Raw genomic sequence first — 22886 nt, 5'->3', positions numbered from 1 at the left:
GCTCTTCGGTTTTCTCATGTAGGTTTTATTTTTTTTATAATGCGTTTTCGAAAAATATTTTAAAAACGCTTAATATTTTTAGATTTGTCATTAATGTGTGGATATCAAAAATAATTTTAAAAAAAATATTATTTTAAATATATTTTTAATTATGAATCAAAAATAATTTAAATATATTTCTAAATACTTTACAACTACATTTTAAATTTTAAAACACCAAAATTAAAATATCACCCCCTCCGTTTTTTTTCTTTTTTTTCCCCTGAGGAATTACTTGATTGAAAAAAATAACCTCATATAAAAGATTATTTTGCGCTAAATTTGTTTTTTCTCGGTCGTGTTGTGAAGGATTCGTTATAATATAATAATATGTATGCCTTCACCGAGTGAATCACTGAACACTCAGTTTTTTTGTGGACAATATCCTTAATGGATTGTATAAAAATCAGATTAAGATACGACTCCGTTATATTAGTTCCACGAATCATTAGTTTTTACTTTAAAGACTTGAATCTCATTGTCTGATAAGGTAAAAACTCGTAAATGGTAGGTTTAATCTGAGCCAAGCGCATGTCTACTACCCATCTACACACCCTTTCCTCTATTTTATTTCATAAAGAACTTAATTATGACCAACTGTAACCCAAAAAAAAATTAATTAGAGAGAAAATCCCGCCAATAATTAATCCAACAGTCTCTGGAAGCACAGCATTAGACATCGAAAATGAAGTGAAAGCTGGCCTTGTTTGTCAATTTCCAAGGAAGTGATTTTCCTCAAAAAAATGAAGTGGCTCAAAAGATGAAAGATTTGGTTTTAGAAAGGTGAATGATTTTTTTCTTTCCATTTCTGAAGGAATCGATATGAATTCTATTGGTCAAGATGTAGTAATTGGGAAAATGGCAAGTAGAAGTGAATAAATTGTGACTTGAAATATGATATTTGACACCAAAAAATGCAGGGCAAAAAGATATGGGTGGCAAGATATGTATTCACCAAGGCTATGGGGGAGATGGTGGTTGATAACATGAGAGGAGACATACCGGTTGTCGTAATTCGACCTAGTGTCATTGAGAGCACATGGAAAGAACCATTCCCAGGATGGATGGAAGGGAACAGGCACCTCTTATCGAACCTCTTATCATCACATTAATTAATTTCAATGATTCAGTATCATTCTCTTTCACCCTTTGTCTCAGGATGATGGATCCTATAGTTTTGTGCTATGGAAAAGGGCAGCTCACAGGTTTTTTAGCAGACCAAAATGGCGTCCTTGATGTGGTAACTAGTGCTTAATTCTCATAATCCTATATTATTACAAGGAAAGCAATACCTCATCTTTCTTTACTTGTGAAGAATTGCTTCTTTCTCGAAATTCGTTGAAGGTCCCAGCAGATATGGTGGTTAATGCAACATTGGCAGCAATAGCTTGGCTTGGAACGGAGCAAAAATCAGATATCAATGTCTACCAGATTGCTTCATCCCTTGTCAATCCACTTGTTTTCCAAGACCTGGCTACATTGCTCTACGAACACTACAATTCCTCTCCATACATGGACTCAAATGGCCGACCAATCCATGTTCCATCAATGAAGCTCTTCAGCTCCATGGAAGACTTCTCTGTTCATCTATGGAGAGATGTCATTCAGCAAAGTCGGATAGCAGAAATGGCCTCATCGGATAGGAAGCTGTCGTAAGAACATGAAAATATATGCAGAAAATCACTGGAACAGGTGAAGTGCTTGGCCAATATATACAGAAAATCATGAAAGGGAGGTATAGAAAGTAGCAGTGCATTTTACCGATAAGATCAATGTATGAATTTGTGAGCAAATCCAAATAGCCTTGTACACAATTTGATGGCAAGTTGTAAATCATAATTATCATTGGCCAATAAAAATAAAGAGTAGTAAATAATTGAAATGGATTGAATCTGTTTGTACATAATCTAAGATGTATGTTTCTTGATTCTACTAAAAAACTAAAAATGCATCCTATTAAAATGTTTTCAGGTTTCACTATCAGAATGATGCACTATCACTCCGTCCACTGTATTATGTGAATAATGACATATTATGTGCTTAATAATCTTTGTTGACATGAATAATCTTTGTAGTCTAGGTGTGATTGGAAAGTATCTAAGTTTTCTATGTGTAACAATAGTCTTTCCCTTACCAGTTTTGGATTTATAACAAACATACCCATATATTGTACACTTGTTCAATTCTATATTTTCAAAGTAGTACAACATGCATAAGTTTGAACACTTGTTAATTTTTTATAATCCTAGGCCGAGAGGTTTCATCATGGATTTAGTAGCATAAAAGTTCTCTTTCAGCCTATACCTTTAAGATAAAATATTTCTCGTTCATTCGATAATTTTATTATAATCGGCCTCACTCAACCCATGATCTGACTTTTTGGTGAACACTCATGCAACGACCAATAATTTATTATGATTTGTGAATCCATCCTATAATAGTTCGTCGGAGTTTTTCAAAAGATCAAAAAACTTGGTCGCATTTGCATTAGGTTCTTCATCTATGATTGGATATTAACCTGCGTAACCCTGATCAATTTTCATCGCATCCACAAACATATTCCTATAAGGATTACTATTGTCATCAACAACATTATATACATTGCTATAACTAGAAGTTGACCTAATTATCTTTTCTACCATGGTCTCATGAGAAACATATGGTTCTCCGTGTGCAAACCAACATATGTATCTCTCCATAAATCTTTTTTGTTAAAGAAGCATCATTATAACATCTAGATCGAGAAACTTTTTATTTTTACACCTCTTACATGGACATCTAATATCGTCTTCACTATTATTTTTTAGATTAGATAGTAAATAATTAATAAAATCCTGAACTCTATTATAATAATTCATCATACACAACCTTTCAAGTGAACTTTGATATATCCATGAACGATCATTCATTATTTATGTCAAACTTATGTAAAATATTAATCACAACATACATTAAAACTAAATAAATAATATGTGATAATTTTTATAAGGATAGATATGTGATGATAAAAAATTATAAAAGGATAGATTTATAATTTGATCAGATAATTTTTTCAGTTTTAAAAGTATGAAATGTCACCCTGTTTTTTCAGCCACATTTTAAATTAAGATTTGTTTCATTGTGAGCCTCTTGTCTCTTGCCCAAAATGAGTATCTTCTGGGACCCACCCGGAGATTCTGCCATGAACTACAAGACCACAGCTAAGCTCATAAACAAGCAAACAGATATTTGTTGGCTGCATTAATGTGGACAGCCTTGGAGAGACCGTCAAACTTGCCAAACTAATGTCCATCTGGCCCTTCTTAATTTTGTTTAACGTGGGACCAATACAAGTTGTACAATTAAGTCTCTTTCAACCAATTTTTTTATTAAAATTTAAATTGTTTTTTATTTCAGATTATTGTTTTTTATTTTTTTAATTATTTTGATGTATTAATTTTAAAAACTAAAATAAAATAAGGCCCTTCTTGTATTAATTTCATTAAAATTTTAAAAACTAAAATAAAATTATTTTAATATTTTTTCTGAGCAAAATCACTTTAAAAAAATAACCATCATTAAATTTTGAAGTACTCTCTATCTTGCCTACTTGTCCTCAGTCTAATACTCCAACGTCAATTTTTCAACAAAAAAAAAAATTTGGTGAAATGTCATTTGAATGGTCAGCTATTTATCTTCCTTTTGAAGTCAATTACGTACAGATATTGTAGACGAGTGAGATTTAACCAATTTGGTCAAGTTTGCATGGCTGCCATTGACGTTCTAGGAACCTTCTCAATAAAAAACAAATCTTATTTGATAAATTCCTAGAGAAGGAATTAGAAATTTAACATTATTTGGACGTTACTATCGAGTTCTATGTTGTTGTTTTTTGTGAAACTTACAGTATATTTGGAAATTTTAAGAGGAGGGGAGAATACTTAAAGAGAGAGGAAGAAAATAAGGCCCTTCTTGTTTTGATTCATAACAAGGTGAATGGAAGTTGAAATTGTAAACAATCACTTCCAAATACCCTAAAGAAAAACTCTCTTTTTTTTTTTTTTATCTAGCAATAATTTTGAACTAAATTATTTTTTTTTTTAATGATAGTTGAAATTGTAATTATATTCAAATTTATGATCATTTGATTTATGAATTTACCATGTTTTAGTAATATGCTTTAAACACAAATGGTAATGAAAAGATTCATTAAAATTTAAGATATCATTGGCTTTGCTAATAAAATCACTCTTAAACTAAGTACTAATGAAATTGTTTTTACAGACACACGTTTTCATAGTTAAAAAAAAAAATTCTAAGTTAGAATCAAAAAGCTTTATGCATACATATAATTAAATAAATCGAGCAATATGTGTGTTAAAAATAAAAAAAAAAAACAAATGATAAATGATAACTAAAAATAAAAATGGATAAATCAAGAGATGGGTATAGATCGAGATATTTAATCTCGCAAGACGGAATATTTATTTGGTTATGTTTGCTGCATTTTTTTATTAAAATAATTGTTGTATTCAATTAAACAATAATAGAAATAGACACACATTAATTGATTGAATAAAATAAAAGAGAAAATAATATCATGCAAGCCTGCACATATTAGAAATATTATATGCAAATATTTTTTTTCTTCTCTCCAAAATAAAATTCATCTATACAAAAAAAAAATATATAGATGGATAAGAAAAACCTTTTAAGAAATTAAATGCATAACCAAAATATAATTGTCATTTAAAAGAGGCTTCCTAAATAAAATAAAAGAGAGAATGAATATTAATCTAAATATAAATAAAGTAAAACTTTGAAAAAATACATATATATAAAAAAAAGCATAAATTAAAAAAAAACTAGAAAAATAAAAACAGGAAAAGCCAGGCACTGCTAGGTCTAGCAAGTCAAGCTAGCAATCTTGGCCCATTTCTTTAAGGCTAGCGTGACTAGGCCCTTTAACTTTTTTGTTGCATTTGGGGCATGTTGCTTGCCCTAAAGTTTTTTCTTTTAAAAAAAAAAATCAGATGATGCATCGTCTGATGCTATCAAAATTTTGGTTTTTATGGTGGTTGAAAAATCAAACTTCAACTTTTTTTTTTTAATCAAAAAACATGTTTTCAATCTATTTTCAACCCAAAACACTTAGAAAACATTTTAAGAATCGAGATGTACCTATCTATGGCCTTAAAAATCACCCTAAAAACCAAAATTAACCCGAAACTAAAGATCAAATCACGCTTATATATGTTTTTTCAAGGACTTTCAAGGCAAAAAAAAAAAAACACTCAATATAAACTCTCATCATCAAATTGAATCATTTGACGCAAATATTGATTGTTTTGATGGTCTAAATCAGTGTCAATGATAGTTTTCTCTCTTTACTGTTGGAATACAATGGCCTCTCTCTTTCCCCTCTCCAGTCAAGGACTGAAAAATAACAAAAATAAAATTTTGTATCAAAATTTAACTTGAAAAATATTGAGGTATTGAAATTGTATAATTTGTATTATTTTTTAAATTTGAGAACCAAAATGTATTAGTTGTTGAAACTTATGGCATGCCACCCATGTTTGGTGTCTTTTTCATTTTAGTACCACTTCTTTAAAACCCACATTTTCCTAAGAAATTACAATTAATTGGTTTTCAATTAGGACTAAATTACAGGGGGAAACTTTGAGGACCAAAATAATTTTTTGACAAATGCACAATGCCATCTACAAAGATTTGTGTGTGCGTGAACAATATTTGCTTCTATAGTAAAGGAACCCACGCATTTTAAGTTATAGTATAATATTTGTTTTTAAATAAAATAAAGTATTGTCCTAATATATTTATTTATTTGACTCGTGCAATGCTACGAGTCGTAATTTTTTTTATAAAAAACCTAGGCATGCAGGCTATTTCAATATTTTGTTTACATAAAAAAATTCAAAGTGTAAGGCAGAAATCTTTTATAAGTATCTAATTAAATAAATCGATAATTATCTATGTAAATAAACCAAAAAAAAAATCATTAACAATAATTAAAAGAGAAACTAAAAAAATTAAGAGATAAATGTAAATCTAGATATTTGATCATGTAAAATGAGACATTTATTACACTTAAAAGTTGTTTGAGAATATAGTATTATTTGTTGTTTTTTAAAGTATTTTTTATTAAAAAAATATTAAAATAATAATTTTATTATTATTATTTTTTAATATTAACATATTAAAATAATTTAAAAATACTAAATAAATAATTTAAAATAAAATGAAATTAAAAGTTTTTCAAAAACCTGTTTTTGAACACAAAACAACACAGTCTATTACTGTTAAGATATAATTTAGTAGTACGAGCTAAAATGCTAATATTACTAGTTTTCTTTTCTTTTCTTTTTTAAATTTATTCAACCCTTTTGTTTTCCATCCGTACAATTTTCTTTTCGTGTTTGTTGTTTGTTGTTCGTTCTTCCGCCTGCCAAATCCACCGAAGCCCTGCCGGCTGCTTCCTCGAAGAGAATCACAATAAAAAATTCAAGAGGAAGAAAAAAAAAAAAAAAAAAAAAAAAGGAGCGTAAACATTCAAACCTGCAGAGTCCAAATTCTTTCCTGCGTTGGCTGGTTCTAATGTTTTCTCTTTTTTGTTTACTTTCTTGATCCCTCTTTTTGAGGAGGGAATTTTGTATAAAATTTCTCCCTTTTTCCAGGCACATTTTAAATTAATATTTGTTTTGATGTGAGCCTCTTGTTTATTGGAAGAATGTTTAAAAATATGATAACAGTTATTTTTTAAAGTATTTTTTATTTTAAAATATATTAAAATAATATTTTTTTATTTAAAAAATTATTTTTGATATAGCACATTAAATTAATTGAAATACTAAAAAAAATATTAATTTAAAGTAAAAAAATAATATAATTTTAATTTTTTAAAAAATACTTTTAATATATATAAAAAAAACAAAAGTAAATATCTCCTTTGACCGAAGATTCTGCCTTGAACTACAAGACCACAGCTAAGCTCATAAACAAGCAGACAGGTATTTGGTGGTTGCATTAATGTGGACAGCATTGGAGAGACCGTCAAACTTGCCAAACTAATGTCCCTATGGCCCTTCTTAATTTTGTTTAACGTGGGACCAACACAAGTTGTACAATTAAGTCACTTTCAACTAACTTTTTATTAAAATTAAAATTGTTTTTTTAGTTTAGATTTTTTTAATATTTTTAAATTATTTTAATGTGTTAATTTAAAAAAATAAAAAAATATATATTATTTTAAAAACTATAATCATTATGTTTGTCACGCTCCACTACTATTTTGAATCATTGCTAGCAGTTTTTCAATTACTTTAATGACCCCTAAAGGTTTATCTCGAACTCCCAATGAATATTCTGTTATTCTCAAAATATTATGATATATTGTGCATGTTTGTGTTGCAATGTTTGAAAAGTTATGTGTTCGAGCCCATTGCATGACAGCCTTGAGGATATGATGCCATTGTAGGATTTATTTTTAGATAGAATAAAGCTAGGATCAATACACTAGAATAAAGTTGGGAGGATTAAGTTGCAATAGATTTATTCTAGATGTAATGGTTTGGTTTTAATATGAAATTTATGTGTTGATGTTGCTTTTAAATTGTGAAATTTATATGTTGATATTGTTTTTAATTGTTTAGTTTATTTGATGAATAAAAATTTATTAAGTGTTCATACATGTTACAACATATATTTTGTTATATTATCATACAAGCAATGTTAATCATTACCCTTTTATAAAAAGTGTTGCAAAATCCAGATAATATGAGCATTTCTTCACTTATTATATTTTTAGAAGAGTTTGAAAATATAATAATGATTATTTTTTAAGGTATTTTTTTATTAAAAATATATTAAAATAATATCTTTTAAAGTTATTTTTTATATGAATATATCAAAACAATTTGAAAATATTAAAAAAATAATTTTAAAATAATTTTTTTTATTTTTGTTAAAAATACTTTTTGAAGGAAAAAAAGCAGTCTATTACTGTTAACATGTAATTTTAGTAGTACGAGCTAAAATGTTAATATTACTGGTTTCCTTTCCTTTTCTTTTTTAAATTTATCCAGCCTTTTTGTTTTTCATCCATACAATTTTCTTTTCGTGTTCGTTGTTCGTTCTCCCGCCTGCCAAATCCACCGAAGCCCTGCCGGCTGCTTCCTAGAAAAGAAGCACAATAAAAAATTAAGAGGAAAAAAAAAAGGAGAGGAAACATTCAAACCTGCCGAGTCCAAATTCTTTCTTGCGTTGGCTGGTTCTTTTGTTTTCTCCTTTTTGTTTACTTTCTTTGATCCTTCTTTTTGAGGAGGGAATTTAAGAGATACAGATTAATTAATGGAGAGCATATCATTATGGCAAGGTTTGGCACTTTGTGGGATTGTGTCGTGGATTGTTATATCTTCATCTCTTGATGTCACTCGAAAGATTAGAACTTTGGTCCAACCTTGGGTTTCTCACCATGTCATAACTGGCACTCCTATCATCCTCCAGATCCAGGTTTCTATCACTTTCATCAGTATAAACACAACCCAGATATTCTTCTTTTGTATTGAATTCTGTGTGTGGGATTTTATTATTATTCTTCTCATTTTTTGTTGCATTTTTTTTGGCTCTTATTTGCAGAAATATCAGCATGGATATTTGGATGCTTTATTCTCTGGATTATCCTGTGTTGTTTCTGTGCCTTTCTACACTGCGTTTCTTCCTTTGCTCTTCTGGGTATGCTTTATTCATTTCTGTTTAGAGGTTATTTTGGATTCTGTTGTTGTTTTGGTAATAATTGAGCGGCTTTTGGGTTCACAATGTAGAGTGGGCATGGCAAGTTGGCTAGGCAAATGACCCTTTTAATGTCTCTCTGTGATTATTCAGGAAACTGCATAAAGGTACTTATTTACTTTCGTTCTTACCCGATCCATCCCATTTCTTTCGCTGTTAATGTCTTTGATTTGGAAGATGAACTGTAAGGCTACAGGCTTTCTTTATTTTATCGGCTCAGTGTTGATATTTTATTTGTCATAGGATGTGGTATCAGCTCCTCGACCCTCTTGTCCTCCTGTTAGGAGAATAACTGCCACAAAAGATGAGCAGGAGAATGCTTTGGAATATGGATTGCCTTCTTCCCACACTCTCAACACAGTTTGCTTATCTGGGTATTCATCTTCCTCCTTTCGTACTCATCTTTGCATTGTGGTTTTTGACATGGGTTATAGGATTTACCAGGCATCACCGTTTTGTGTTATTCAAGTAATTGAAGAATACCAGTAGCTAATTTATGAGGCATTGTGCATGTTCTAAAGCTGATCTTTCGTTTTTCTTTCGTCTCCCTTCTATTTTCAATTTTTTCAAGGTTCTAGCAGTGGTATGATTGTAATATTAATTAGTTGGTTGTTGTCTCCTCAAAAACTCAAATGTGGTTATTATATTGCTTTGAAATTTGCACCTGAACATTCTACAGCATTTTTATTATTGGACTAACTGTACTCTCTTTAAATAATTTTCCAGATACCTATTGCACTATGTTTTATCCTATACCCAAAATGAAGATGGCTCTTTGAAATTTGCGGGATTTGCCGTTGTTTGCTTGATTGTTTGCCTCACTGGTTTGGGTATGTGTAGTTGTCTTCCATAATTTTTGGCAGCATTATCAGTTTTTCCTTTTAGATTTTCCCAAAATGAAATTTTTTTTTCCTTGTTAGGAAGAATTTACCTCGGAATGCACAGTGGAATTGATATCATAGCTGGTCTTGCTGTTGGTTTTGTGATCCTTTCCTTTTGGCTATCCGTCCATGATTATGTCGACAGTTTCATAGTCTCGGGACAAAATGGTATGTAATCTTATGGTTCTAGCGATCATGGTTTTCAAATTTTGATTTGCAGAAGCTACGTTTAGAACTATTAAATTGTTTTCAAGCCAATCAAGTGGCAAAAATTTATGGAAGGAATGCATGTTTGATGAGTATGATTATATTAAGCAAAACCTTCACAGAAGAACGCTACCTTCTTCCCATGTTATCATAATTCTAGTCCTTTTCACTCTTCAGTCTATTCACATTTGAACAAATTCCTATATGAGGCTTTGATACCAATCAAAATTTCTGAATAGCCCATCAGCTCCAAAGTTGGTGAGCAAGACATGAAATTTTTGACAAATAGGAAGACTGTTGGAGACAAACCAAGATACATGTTTGGAGAAACATGAAAACTCTATGGATGCCTCTATGGTTGCCTAGTGCAGAGCCAACAATCCTAGAATGAGTTGATGGATGAACTTTAAACAACCAATACCAAGATTGAATTTTGCCTGCTGGCAGGTTACAAATGATTGTCCTCAAGCTTTCTTCCTCTCAAACGGAGAAAAGGTATGCAAATACCAGTATCATTATATTGAAAAGAATTTGAGGCTCTTAGGGACACACATCTTTTTACTGAATCGTGACTTAGGATATTGTTAATAATCTGATTGGGGTTGTTTAGGTTACAGGGGATGATTCTTTAGTGCTTGAATTATGAATTTTGTACTTACTTTTGACCTCACCTTGTTCAAATAAGGTATAACATGATATCGTACTCCCTGTTCAAAGACCAGCATCAAAATTTTTAATCTGGATAAATTTGCAATTGTTGTATTCTCGTAATGTATGTGCTATTTCACTTGCAGTGACAACCTTCTGGGCTGCCCTGAGCCTTTTATTGCTTTTTGCTTATCCGACTCCAGAACTTCCAACTCCAAGCTTTGAGTTCCACACAGCCTTCGATGGTGTTGCATTTGGAATAGTAAGCAATCACTCACCCATTAACTTTGGAATGATGCTTAGCTTTGTTTGTCTGCCTTTTCTATTATATCAATTACCATGCAGTGGGAAGTATTTGCACTTTTATATTTTCTTATGATCATCATTCTTTGAAATAGGAAAAGTTGAAAGTCTACATTGTTGAGACTTGAGAGAACATCCTGAAAGTAGAAACAGTGGAACTTTGAGGCATTTTGATTAACCTTAATAAATATTAGAAAAATAAAATCTCACTAGAGTGAAACCGTGTTCCATGCATGAAGGAAAATATATTTAGCGAAGTACGATAAATAATTCCACCATTATCTTTCTGCTGATTATTCGTGAAAGGGAAGGCAAAGGGTACTTGGACCATTACTAATCTTAGCATAGAACAAAACCATTACTTATCTTGGCATAGAATGAAAAGGCAAAGGCTAGGATAGTGAAGATAGTAAGATAGTTAGGGGTGAGAGGAATTAGCGTCTGAGCATGGAAAAATGAATAAAATGGTGTGACAAAAAAGGGATAAAGCAACAAGGTAGGTGGAAAATTCCACAAGGTTCTTGTCTCCATGATGACAATGCAATAGCTTGCCTCCAATGCATCTCAGCAATCATATAGTGCCAAGGAGAAACTTGATGCTGGGAATTAATGATGTACATTCTTGGAAACAACTCTTTAAAGGCTAGCACAAAATCATTTAGGATAGTGCGTGTAGTGAGAAGAAAATAGGGGGAAGAGTTTGAGGCTTGGTGTATGTGATAACATGAATTACAAATTCAATTCAAAGATCATAAAGGTAGCGTTTGGTTACTATTTTGGAACGTAATAGACGAAGATAGCGGGGATAGAGGGGGCACGTCTCCTTGTATTTCTTGTTTTAAAAGTACAAAAAATCATTCTAAAAATGTCCTGGAGATATTATTTTTATCTGTCTCTTCAACCAAACACATATCTATTTCTTTTGTATCTGTCTTTTTTGTCCTTGGACACTAACCAGGTGTAATCGTAATCAAAGAGACCGCACATAGAATGCAGAGAGAAAAGGAGTGTACCAATGTATAAGCCAGTCCTCCGGTCCAATAATGAAGCATCATATCCAAAGTATCAACTTCCTAAAATTGTTTACAATTCCTCTCGCCTTTCTCACCATGATGAAGTCTTTTTATTCATCATTCTTTATTACACTATGAAATCTCTATTATCAACTATTAGATAGAGATTGCTGGCACAATGAAACTACTTGCAGACTCTGCACCGCCTTATCCTTTGAGATAATTTTTTTATATACTAATTGTGGTTATGTGGTGAGAACAAAGAACAGCCATGCATTCTATGCCTTGAGGCTTGAGTATTCCTGTCAATTAATTTTAGTAGCAGAACATGGATGTCATTTAGATACTATTTCTTTTTTTAACTTGCAGATGTCAGTGAAGTTTTTATCAAGCATAACTTATCAAGTCTGGAATACCATTTACTTAGTTAATATTGATTTTACTAATGTTACGAAACAAGCTAGTTAGTTAACATTCATGAGGTAAATTTGCAATATTTTTCAGGTGGCCGGCGTCCAGCAAACCTACCACCAGTTCCACCATGAATCAGTGCCACGCATATTTACACCACAACTCACTCTTTCAGCCTTTCTTGGAAGAATGCTCGTGGGGATACCAACAATACTCATTGTGAAGTACTGCAGCAAGGCGCTGGCAAAATGGATCCTTCCTATTGTATCAAACACCTTGGGCATTCCTATAAAATCAACCAGCTACATCCCCATGCTAAAAGGATCAGTTACTTGTAAAAAGACGGAAGAGCTTAAGCAATCAGGTTATATTAAGAAGTTACCCGTTTTCTCATCTCAGGGCTCATTTGATGTTGACACGGGCATTCGATTCCTCCAATACTCAGGCCTCGCTTGGTCTGTGGTGGATCTTGTTCCATCTCTCTTTTCGTATCTGAGGTTGTAAAGATCCTAGGGAGAATTTATCATACCTTCATATTATATATCATTGCATAATTTTTTTCGTCGATGATGACACCTCTCCTGCGGCAACTGATCCTGTCCAGAAAATGCCATTGCTCTATTTGCAGCCTTTACCCTCTGATTTCTTTCTTGTGGCCTCTTTTGTCACCAGGTGGCAATTGTAGTAGAATCAGAATTTTGGGAAGGTCCTAGGGCGAATGTCGCAATCCATTTGAGTCATGATAATAAATATAGTGTGTGTGCTCTCTCTCGCAGAAGCCATAATGTAGTTAAACACAACATCAGTACTGATGACGCCGGATTTATAGATCATTTAGGCAATATTTGGTTTCCATGTGGACTTAAACTTGCCATGAGCATAGCAAGTTAAACTGAGGGGTTGAAATTTACTTTTCTTTTTTTTTTTTGAATTTGAGAAAACCCCACCCCTATAAAAAAAATGTATTTTATGATCCATGAATCCAAATGAGCTAGTAAAACTTTAACCATTCCAGGTTCTTATAAGAGGTGCATATCCTGACTTGAATTTAAAACCTATTATGCATATTTCAAGTTTTTTACCGTTGCGCCCCTTGAGGACAGTTGAAATTTACTTGCCCTTGGCGATAAATTAAAATCCTAGTGGTGATCGTTTCTAATTTGATCAAAGCATCCATGTGCTCAATCACAGTAGAGCGAGCACCATTCGAAAAACTCTAGCATGGAGCATCAAGCAGACGTCAACCTTGTTGTCCCCATAGAGGCCCCAGAAGGAAAGCTAAATATGAAACAGGGATACCTAACATTCTAATGCTTCACTGTGCATCAGCTTAGCTGATTCCCACAAAAATATCCAGCGTGGTTTCAAGCACAAGACAGGAAAGAAAAGGCATCCAACTTGCCTACTATAATACAGGCTTTTCTCATCCCATGACCATCAGCAAGGCATTACTAAAACTTAAATTTTATAGACCCAAAGTAACTAGGATCCACAACCATCTGAGCATGAGGTAGGGATTTGGGGTTGGGGGGGTGGATGAGTAAGTGGTGGTGGTTTTACAGAAGGCTGCTTACAGGAAGTAATCAGGAGTTCTACGGGTGACATCAGGTTCTCCCCTCCTGGGAGCTGGCTCAAACTGGAATGCACCAAAAATCGAAAATGAGATGCTGGCACTAAAATTATGTAAGATCTTGTGAAGAATATCAGTGGATGACATATTACCTGGATGAATGTGTGGCCATTGCGGTCATCAACTTCCAGTATGGAGGCCATGTTTCCACAGCGGTAACAATAATTAGGTGCACTAAATATGGTAACCACCTTTTGTTCCTGTACCGAAGAAACAATGTCATTCCCAAACCTCATTTTCATGCCAAACATGAGAGTGCAAATACTATTCATGAATTTCAAGAATGGTGATTACATGTGCCCAATTAAATCCATCCATAACAAGCTGATGTGCTCTAGCAATCAACTTCAAGCTGTTCACATGATTAAATTGCTCGGATATATCCTGCATTAAATAACAAACGTAGATGAAGAGAATTCAGGAGAAATGAGGTCACCATTGTAACTTTGATAAAAACAACACATTCTTTGCATGAATAGAGATAGAACACGTGAAGCTCAAGTTACCTGGCCAAAGGTATACCCGGCACCACGAGGTGATATACCCCAACCACATCTATCATCTGGATCAGACCACAGCAGATCACACATGGCTCCTTCATGAGGAACCTCTTGAACACGATCAAAGTTTCTTATGTTATCAAGAGTCTCTATAGTTGGGGACAATCCACCATGTAAACAAAATATTTCAGACTCAACCTATGAAGCAAAATAGGAAAAAGAAGAGTTTCAGGAGTTACTAAATAACCAATGATACATTTCAACTTCCATAAAACCATTAGCTTTCTACTGTCACTGACTTCCAACACTCTAGTTGATCTTAGCTTTCTTAAACACCAAATAAAGTTGCAAAATTCACCCAAGAGATTCCTCAAAATAATATGAGACGATTTCTGGTGATATATGTAGTGAGAAATGAAAAATTTGTGATGACCACATTTGTAAATAACACTAAACCAGGAAATCTTCTAGCCAAACTCATAAGATGGGCAACTCGCACCATTTTAGAAGGATCATTTTGGAACATGAAGAAGCGTAAGCTGGAGCTTCGAAAGACCACAATACTAGGAAATACACAGTCATGATTGACCAAACGATACAGCCTCAAAAGGCTAATTTAACAACGTTATCAAAGTAAGCATAACAGTCATAACAGTGAGATTTGAAAATGAAAAACAAAAAAGAACTCAACATGAGTCAGCTAAAAAGAATCTCTTCTATATCTAGCTAGGGATTAGAGCAGGTTGGTTAATATCTCCCAATTTATTTTCCCACACACCCAGTTCTTTTTTTCTTTTTTTTACTACTTACAAAATCAATAGTAGGCCCCAGAAATAGAAAGTCTTACTAACCAAAGCAGTCAATGGGAAATAGTCAAAAAGGTCGGTGAAGATCTTCCAAACATTAGCATTACCATACCTGTAACAAGTCATAAGAAAAGAGTAATATAAGAGATTTGAAAGAAAAGATTGAAAATTTACAAAAATACTGCTAGATAGTATGTTAGATGTGTCAAATTATTGCAGTGGATCTACAAGGGCATACCAACAGCAGCTCAGGCAATTCAACAAACTAGTCTCCCACAATAATACCACTTATAATCAATACTTGTTTTGCACATTTATCAACTGTTTCCATCACTACATTAGCACACTTTGAATTATAACAAATTGCTAGCCCTACCTTATAAGAAGTGAAGTTATATGTAGCAAAAACAAAGTGCATGTCAAAATGTATAAACAGATAGCTGTATCAGCATCAAAAGCAATCAAAAGCAATCAAATGCTATGCACATGAATATGCTGTAATTAAAGAAACTTTGACCAGATAATCCAGAAACTTCACAAGCAATGAAGATGTATGAAACCAGCAACAGAAATTCCAAGGGAGCATCTAATTTGTGCCCATCTAATTGTATCACCTAATTTTAACCAGATAATCAAGAAACTTCACAAGCAATGAAGATGTAAGAAATCGGTGAAAAATTTCCAAAGGAGCATCTAATTTGGATTAAGACAAGCCCAACTACAGCAAAGTAGAGGTGAAGCACATTAATATGTTACCACATCCTTTGAGCAAGTTGTTGAATGGACTTGATACATGGAAGAAAAAAAAAGGATAGAGCTGAAGAAGAGAAAAGAATGCACAGTAATCCCAAGTAGGGGGGGTAGGATGCCAGAGGTTCTTTAAATGTAAAACATTTATCCCAGCATAATGTATTACATTGATGAAAAAGGAACCTACAAGTCAAAAGTTGTCAACTTGTAAAACTTCAATACCACTATTTTCCAATGGTGCTATCTTTTTTCTCTCTAAATAGCTGCTGAGTTGTGCAAATTTGAACTTTGTCAAAACTTGACCAAAAACTTTTACAAGGATCCCACCAAATGCATTACTCAAACAAGCAAAAGTAGGAGGAAAATTAAAAATGCTTGCAAGGATTATTAATACCAATGCAGCAATCAAAAGGTAGTTATTGGAACCAAAAAAATAGACTTTAATGCAACAGTAAGAACATTGCTGATAAATTCCAATGGATAAAATCATTAAAAAAAATAAACAAATTGACATATGCTACATATGCATTATAATTGCATGTCAAGCATGTGCTGCACACTTATTATTAGAAAATATCAGCACTGCTAAAACTTATAGCCAACTAATAAAGGTTGCAAACAAAAAACTTACTTTCTTAGACATTCATCATAAAACCCATAAACTTGAGTAATCTGCATGGACAAAAAACGATGTAAGTAATCAGTATTTCCATATGCAGGCACAGCCCACAATTTAAAGTAAACACAATTAATACAGATTAACATTTAACTTCAACTGTCCAAAATAAAACTAAGTATCACATCTTCTAGAAACTCCATTGACGCCTCCAGGAATTAAGTGAAAAATCTAGATGATGAAATGTCTATCATACACTAAACTGCTTAAAATTATAAATCCAGATTACAAGTTTACAACAGAAGCACTTATAAAAGAAATAGAAAGACCCACACAGGATCCAAGCATTACCACAGTGGTCAGTATAAATAAAAACTCATGATGAAAAAGTTCACAAAAAATAAAGTACCTGGCGACTTTCATGGTTTCCTCTGAGAATGGTAATCCTATGATGATAGCGCACTTTCAATGCCACCAAGAGCTGGGAAAATATATCAATAAGTGTCACCAATTTAAATCTTCCAAGTGTCAGACATTTTCTATGCACAGATTGGGTAGAAGCACAGTTTATAAAGGTGGTATTTGAAATAATTACCTCAAACAGGAGGCATAGAATGTTAACATGCAATTTATATTAGCCAAACCAAACATCAAAGAAAAGCCAGTCAGAAATTCAAGGATCATTGCTCAAAAATTATCACCAGCTCTTAAAAAAGCGCCACAAGCATTGGCATTATCCCTTACATCAGATTCAAATTAACACATGAAGAATATTTAATTGTGCCACTAAACTATTTTTAAATTATTTCTCCAGCTACTTCAGCCCTATCACAATATTGTGGAAAGAGGAACGAGCCTCAGCAACAAGGGTCCTTTTTGAGTTTTTGTGGGTAAAAGAAGTTTTGTAATATAATCAAGGCCACTAGTCTATCATGGATATCTATACTTCTTTCTGTTAGTATATGTAAGCAAGGAATGGAATGACATACAACCTATCTAATACTAATCAGTTTAATAAAGCAATGAAAAGCAAAAGACTGGATGAATTATGTACATACCGTCACGGTTTCAACAGAATAATAGCCACGATCCACATAATCCCCCATAAACAAGTAATTGGTGTCAGGACACTGTCAGTAAATTTTAAAATGGTCACAAGTCTAATCAGGGAATTAGATAGTATCGAAATCAGGAGCAAAAACAGCTAATGAACCAAAAAAGAAGATTGTATATAGTAGATACTTCTATAGATGAACCCAAAGGACAAATCAAAACACAAGGTGAAACAGCACAATGAACAAAAACAAGTAGTTTCCTGACCAATGACAATTTACTTGACTATACCTCAGGATAACTTGAATCTTCAAAAGCATTTGGCACAGGTCTCAATAAACTATCTAAGACAAAGCCCTCATCTGAAACAGAAGAGTTGAAAAACTACAAAGTGATGTCATGGTCAGAACTGATACCTTCCCTCCAATACGAAAAAGTTCTGCAAGATCATGAAACTGCCCATGAATATCGCCACATATTGTCACAGGGCTTTTCACAGGCTGTCATCCAAAAACAAATCAACAAACTCAACATCTTCCAATTCCAGCATGCGACAACAGAGCAATTGAATTCAATAAAAAAAAAAAAAGAAGAGTTAAACCTGAACATTGCTTTCTTGCATTAGTATCTCCTTAGCTTTCTCGCATAATGTCCTAACCTACATCGAAACAGATAAAAAAAAAAATATTAACTCTCCATTTTTTACCATAAAGAAAAAAAAAAACACATGCATTAACCAAATTAAAAAAAAAAATCCTAAATCTTCCCGCATTGACTGCCAAAAATCCTGTCGTGACCCCGTCAGTAAAAGAAAGTAGTAATTATTTTGCAAATCATTTCTATTTTTATCACTATATTTCCTTTCTCTACCAGAAGCCAAAAAAAAAAAACTAAAATAAAAAATAAAAGAAACTAGTAAATTTCAAAATTACTAAATACAGTTGAATCCAACTACTAAAATACAATTAAAAACACTAAACCAAGTTATCAACTGCTAAATTAGGGAATTCGATTCAATTTTTCCTAAATCAAGCAGAAATTGAATTGAGCAAAACCTGAGGTTCAGAGAGAGGCTTGCACTGCATGAGTTGCTCGATCTGTTGATCAAGATCGGTAATTGATTCTGAAGATAACGAATTCGTGCCCATCTTGATTGATCTTAACACCGAATTGGGTTTAACAATATGCCGATTAGGGATAGCCCTAAACCTATATTGATTCAATCAGATTTTTTTTCACCTGTGTCTTTCTTTTCGCAGTTCTTTTGGTGTAGTGAAGGAAGTGGAGAAGCGCGCGAACGAGAAAGCGAGTGTGATGCTTTGGTTGTTAAAGTTAACAGGCTGATTGTTTTTTTTTTTTTTTTTTTCGAGTAATAGACACAAGAGGTGTTCGTTTTATTTGAAATATTTTAGAAAAGAATTAATTAAAATAAAAATATTATTATAATTTTAGTTAATTTCATGTTATTATTATTTTATAAATCATTGTTATTATTCTAATATCATCATAATTATTATTATTGTTTATTATCATTATTGTCACTATAATTTTTTTTATAATCATTATCACCATTAATATTTTATCATTATATCATAATTACTATGTTCATTATGTCAATATATTTTTTTTTATTATTATTGTTATCGTTATCGTTGTCTCTATTCTTTTCACATTAGCTCCTATAACTATCATAGCTTATTATTTTATTGCATTATTATTTATCTATTATTATAATATTTTTATATCATTATTTATCAATTATGGAAAAAAAAATTATTTTGTTTAAAATATTTTATGTAAAACAAACACCATTTATAATGCTTAAATATTTATATATGTTTACTTGGTATTGTTTGTGATTTTGTTTTTTTCTTTAAGATTCTTTTTAAAATAAAAAAGGATCTTTTTATTAAAAAAAAACCAAATAACTAGATCATAATCTTTGAAAATCACTTTTTTTTTTGTTTTGAAAGATTTTGAAAAATAGATTTTATGTTTTCAACAAATAGGAGTGATTATTCTTTAGTTCCTAAGTTTTAAACTTTATTATAGCTCAATCCTTTGTTTTTTAATATTAGGAATTTTTGTCAAGATGAATAATATAGATTTTATCAATCATTTTATTTAAAGAAGTCAAAAGTAAAGAGAGATGATTGAAAAAATTCATATGAAAAATAATCAAAGATATAATTCTATAAATTTTGATATAATTTTATTATTTCAAAACTTAATATTGGTTTTTATTTACTTGTTTTTAATTCAAGGTTTTATGTAGTATATAAATGAATTTAATAGAAAACCAAGATTAACTATTTTTATGAATTCCTAGTTTTTTTTTTTTTTTGAAAAACAAAGAGCACAAATTTTAGTCTTTTTCCTAATCAAAGGTTAAATGAAATTGAATATTGGTATAATAAAGTCATAGAAATACTTTAAAATGGGTGTTCTAAAGTGAGTTGATTTTCCATGTAAAACAAACTCTTTGATGTTGAAATTAGATTAAAGCATATCAAGCCAATTTAATAGAAATTATAACAAGGTGATATAATATGTAGCAGGGGATTATTTCTTCTTATCTATTTCATTTGTGCATACTAGTATCTAAATAAATACCATAACTTACCTTAAAAAAATAATATGAAGTGTAACTCACCATAGTAAGGGTGCTAACGCTAACATACTTCAATATACAAAAAGTATATAAACTGTCAAAAAATGGTGAAAGCCTACAAATGATCCCACAAGAAATAGCATACATTTATTGGTTGTATAGAGTGTCACTTGATTGATCGTGTTATTGTCCAACAAAAAATGATAATGTCAAAAAAAAAAAAAAATAATAAAGAGACAAGGTCAAAGCTAAAGAAAAAGAAAAATTAAGTTGGTCAGCCTAGTTGTATAGGAGGGCCAATTGCATTCACTACATGAGTTTAGCTCAAACAACTTTTTTTTATATATAGTTATATATTTTTTTTGTATTATCATCCCTTGATTATTTTTGCATTTTACATAAAAATTACTTATTCAAAAATTAAAATTCAAAATTATATAAGTTAAAAATGATGCACCTTGTCCATTATATGGCATTTGAATACTAAAGCATTGAGGGGAGTTTGTATATGCAACTTGTGATAGAGCAAGGTGTGTTTGCTTAGTGCCTCTGAATACAATAGTGGCATTATGATGAACGTGATATTTAGAGATGATCTTAAATAATCTAAACAGTATAATGATAAGGGATTTGTAATCTTTGACTCGCTACAATATTATATTGTTAACAATCAATATGCACACCTAGCATATGAAAATTGCTATATTTGGCCTATATATCTTGTCCAAACCTCAGTGTGCATTCTTATAAGTGCCACATGGATATGGTGTGTAAGTACTTATTTCTGGCATATGAATGAAATGCTAGTTGTCGCATCTAGCAAAACATTAGGATCTTCAAAAACTAAAAGGAGAATTAAAAAATAGAGTTGCCACCTAGCAATTGAAGGAATTAGAAATGATAAAATAAGTACTAGTTTCAGAGATTCATGTAAAGGGTTGATTATGCTTAAAGAAATATAAACATCATCTTTATTATATCATTTTAAAGTTATCTTTTCTATGTGTTTTCTCATAAAGTACATATTATTAATTGTCTAAATTATTTTTTGAGTTTATTCATGATTTATTTAATTTATTATTAATGTTTTGCAAAAACAATTGACGTCCATCCCTTAAAATAGGAAACACATTAATTAGGGCATTTATGGAAAATTTGACATTCGTTCCTAAAAATAAAAGACTCGTCGATTAGCCATTTATGAAAAAATTGATGTCCAATAGAAGACTCGTCAATTAAACCATTCATGAAAAAAATGGATGTCCATATCTAAAATAGAAGACTCGTCGATTAGGTCATTCAAAAACTTTAGCGTCCGTTCTTAAAAAATACGAGACTCGTCAATTAAGCTATTTATTAAAAAAATCCAACGTCTGTACTTAAAGGAAAGGATTCAATCATTTATGAAATGGGCATTATACCCATTTTGGTTTTTACTATTTTTTTCCTCTCTTCATTGTTATTTCTGGTGCTCCTAGTGGATATCGTGCGAGTGCCTAAAATGGTCAGTGAGATTGGCATGAGATGTCATCGTCCATGGGCATGGAGGAGAAAGGAAGGTTGAGGGCCTGGTGTGGTTTCAATTTGAAAAGAGAAAGAAGATGGGCTACTCCTAGTACTACTATCACAATGGGAGTTAATTAGCGTTAGCATGAGGGTTTATAAAAGTGGTGGTTGACAATGCACTAGCATGGGGGTTTATGGAGGTAATGGACGACAATGAGGGTGATGGCTGGTGATAGTAGGAGAGAGATGAGATGGGCCATGGTTTTTCTTATTTCATATTTGTTTTTCTACTTCTTCTTTCTTTTTTTTCCTACACATATTTTTTTTAAAAAAAAAATTCTACAAATAAATTTCTCTCTCTTGATTTTCTCTCGTTCTTTTTTTTTTTCACTCTATTTTTTTTTTCTAATTTTGTTTCCTCCTTCCATAGTGGCTAGGGTTTTCCTTTCAACCATCCCTCATAATCTATCTAAAGGTCTTTATATTATACCACCCCATCTAGAAATATTCTTATGTTTTATTCCTTAATCTAAAAAATATTCTACCTCATCTAAGAATATCCTTATTATATAATTGTATTCCTTTAATTCTTAATTGATTATCATTATACTCACTAAATATTTTTTTCTTATTTTTCTTGATTTTTGAAAATTCATCGATAAGAAAAAAGGTTAAAAAATTCATGAAATGGCCTAAAATTAGTTGAGTTGCTTCAATGCGCGTACACACACATGAAAATGAGGGGTCAAAATAGGTTATGATATTAATGTTGCCAAAAATATTTTATCCTCTATTTGGGTAGCGAGATGTTGTAGGAATCTGGAGTCACAAGTTATAATGTAAGCTTTTACATAAGGAGGAATTGTGTCAAGTACTAGTAAGTCATGCACATATACAGAGGATTGTGTGGTCATGTGATTCAACAAGTGCAATATGTGTACAATAGAAGTGCAGTTCTTTGTTTTTTACTTTGACATTGTGATATCAAGTAGCTTTGTGTCTGAAGACTTATTCTTCACTGTAGTTGTTAGTCTAACTTCTTCTACTAAATCCAAGATGGCTTTTAACTCCCTTTTCATTATTTTTCATGAAGAAATGCAACATCTATAGGAATAATAGATT

At 31.7% G+C, this 22886-nt stretch overlaps 2 protein-coding genes across 2 annotated transcripts; one reads left to right on the top strand and one right to left on the bottom strand.

Moving 5' to 3' along the window:
• Window positions 1–8121: 8121 nt before the first annotated feature.
• On the top strand, window positions 8122–12859 carry LOC118043753 (lipid phosphate phosphatase delta). Its single transcript, XM_035051816.2, has 8 exons — window positions 8122–8550; window positions 8677–8772; window positions 8862–8936; window positions 9073–9203; window positions 9556–9659; window positions 9750–9878; window positions 10712–10827; window positions 12386–12859. The coding sequence occupies exons 1-8, from the start codon at window positions 8389–8391 to the stop codon at window positions 12794–12796; spliced, it is 1224 nt and encodes a 407-aa protein (XP_034907707.1). The 5' UTR covers window positions 8122–8388; the 3' UTR covers window positions 12797–12859.
• Window positions 12860–13565: 706 nt separating this feature from the next.
• LOC118043754 (serine/threonine-protein phosphatase PP2A-4 catalytic subunit) lies at window positions 13566–19015 on the bottom strand. Its single transcript, XM_035051817.2, has 11 exons — window positions 18703–19015; window positions 18249–18305; window positions 18064–18147; window positions 17653–17724; window positions 17004–17075; window positions 16610–16650; window positions 15274–15340; window positions 14429–14620; window positions 14217–14306; window positions 14015–14122; window positions 13566–13928 (listed from the first exon to the last, which is right to left on the bottom strand). The coding sequence occupies exons 1-11, from the start codon at window positions 18793–18795 to the stop codon at window positions 13863–13865; spliced, it is 942 nt and encodes a 313-aa protein (XP_034907708.1). The 5' UTR covers window positions 18796–19015; the 3' UTR covers window positions 13566–13862.
• Window positions 19016–22886: the final 3871 nt, after the last annotated feature.

Source organism: Populus alba, chromosome 6 (assembly GCF_005239225.2).
Source record: "Populus alba chromosome 6, ASM523922v2, whole genome shotgun sequence".
NCBI lineage: Eukaryota > Viridiplantae > Streptophyta > Magnoliopsida > Malpighiales > Salicaceae > Populus > Populus alba.
The sequence above is the reverse complement of the archived record's forward strand: the minus strand, read 5'-3'. Positions and strand labels throughout refer to the sequence as shown.

What these genes read in the sequence shown, in the direction of transcription:
- LOC118043754 (XM_035051817.2), bottom strand. Translation starts at nt 18,795, where the DNA reads ATGGGCACGAATTCGTTATCTTCAGAATCAATTACCGATCTTGATCAA. An exon ending in ATGGATTTAATTGGGCACAT is followed by an intron (nt 14,123 to 14,216) that starts GTAATCACCATT and finishes TCTTCGGTACAG; the next exon opens with GAACAAAAGGTGGTTACCAT. An exon ending in ATGGCCACACATTCATCCAG is followed by an intron (nt 13,929 to 14,014) that starts GTAATATGTCAT and finishes GGTGCATTCCAG; the next exon opens with TTTGAGCCAGCTCCCAGGAG.
- LOC118043753 (XM_035051816.2), top strand. Translation starts at nt 8,389, where the DNA reads ATGGAGAGCATATCATTATGGCAAGGTTTGGCACTTTGTGGGATTGTG. An exon ending in AACACAGTTTGCTTATCTGG is followed by an intron (nt 9,204 to 9,555) that starts GTATTCATCTTC and finishes ATAATTTTCCAG; the next exon opens with ATACCTATTGCACTATGTTT. An exon ending in TGTTTGCCTCACTGGTTTGG is followed by an intron (nt 9,660 to 9,749) that starts GTATGTGTAGTT and finishes TTTCCTTGTTAG; the next exon opens with GAAGAATTTACCTCGGAATG.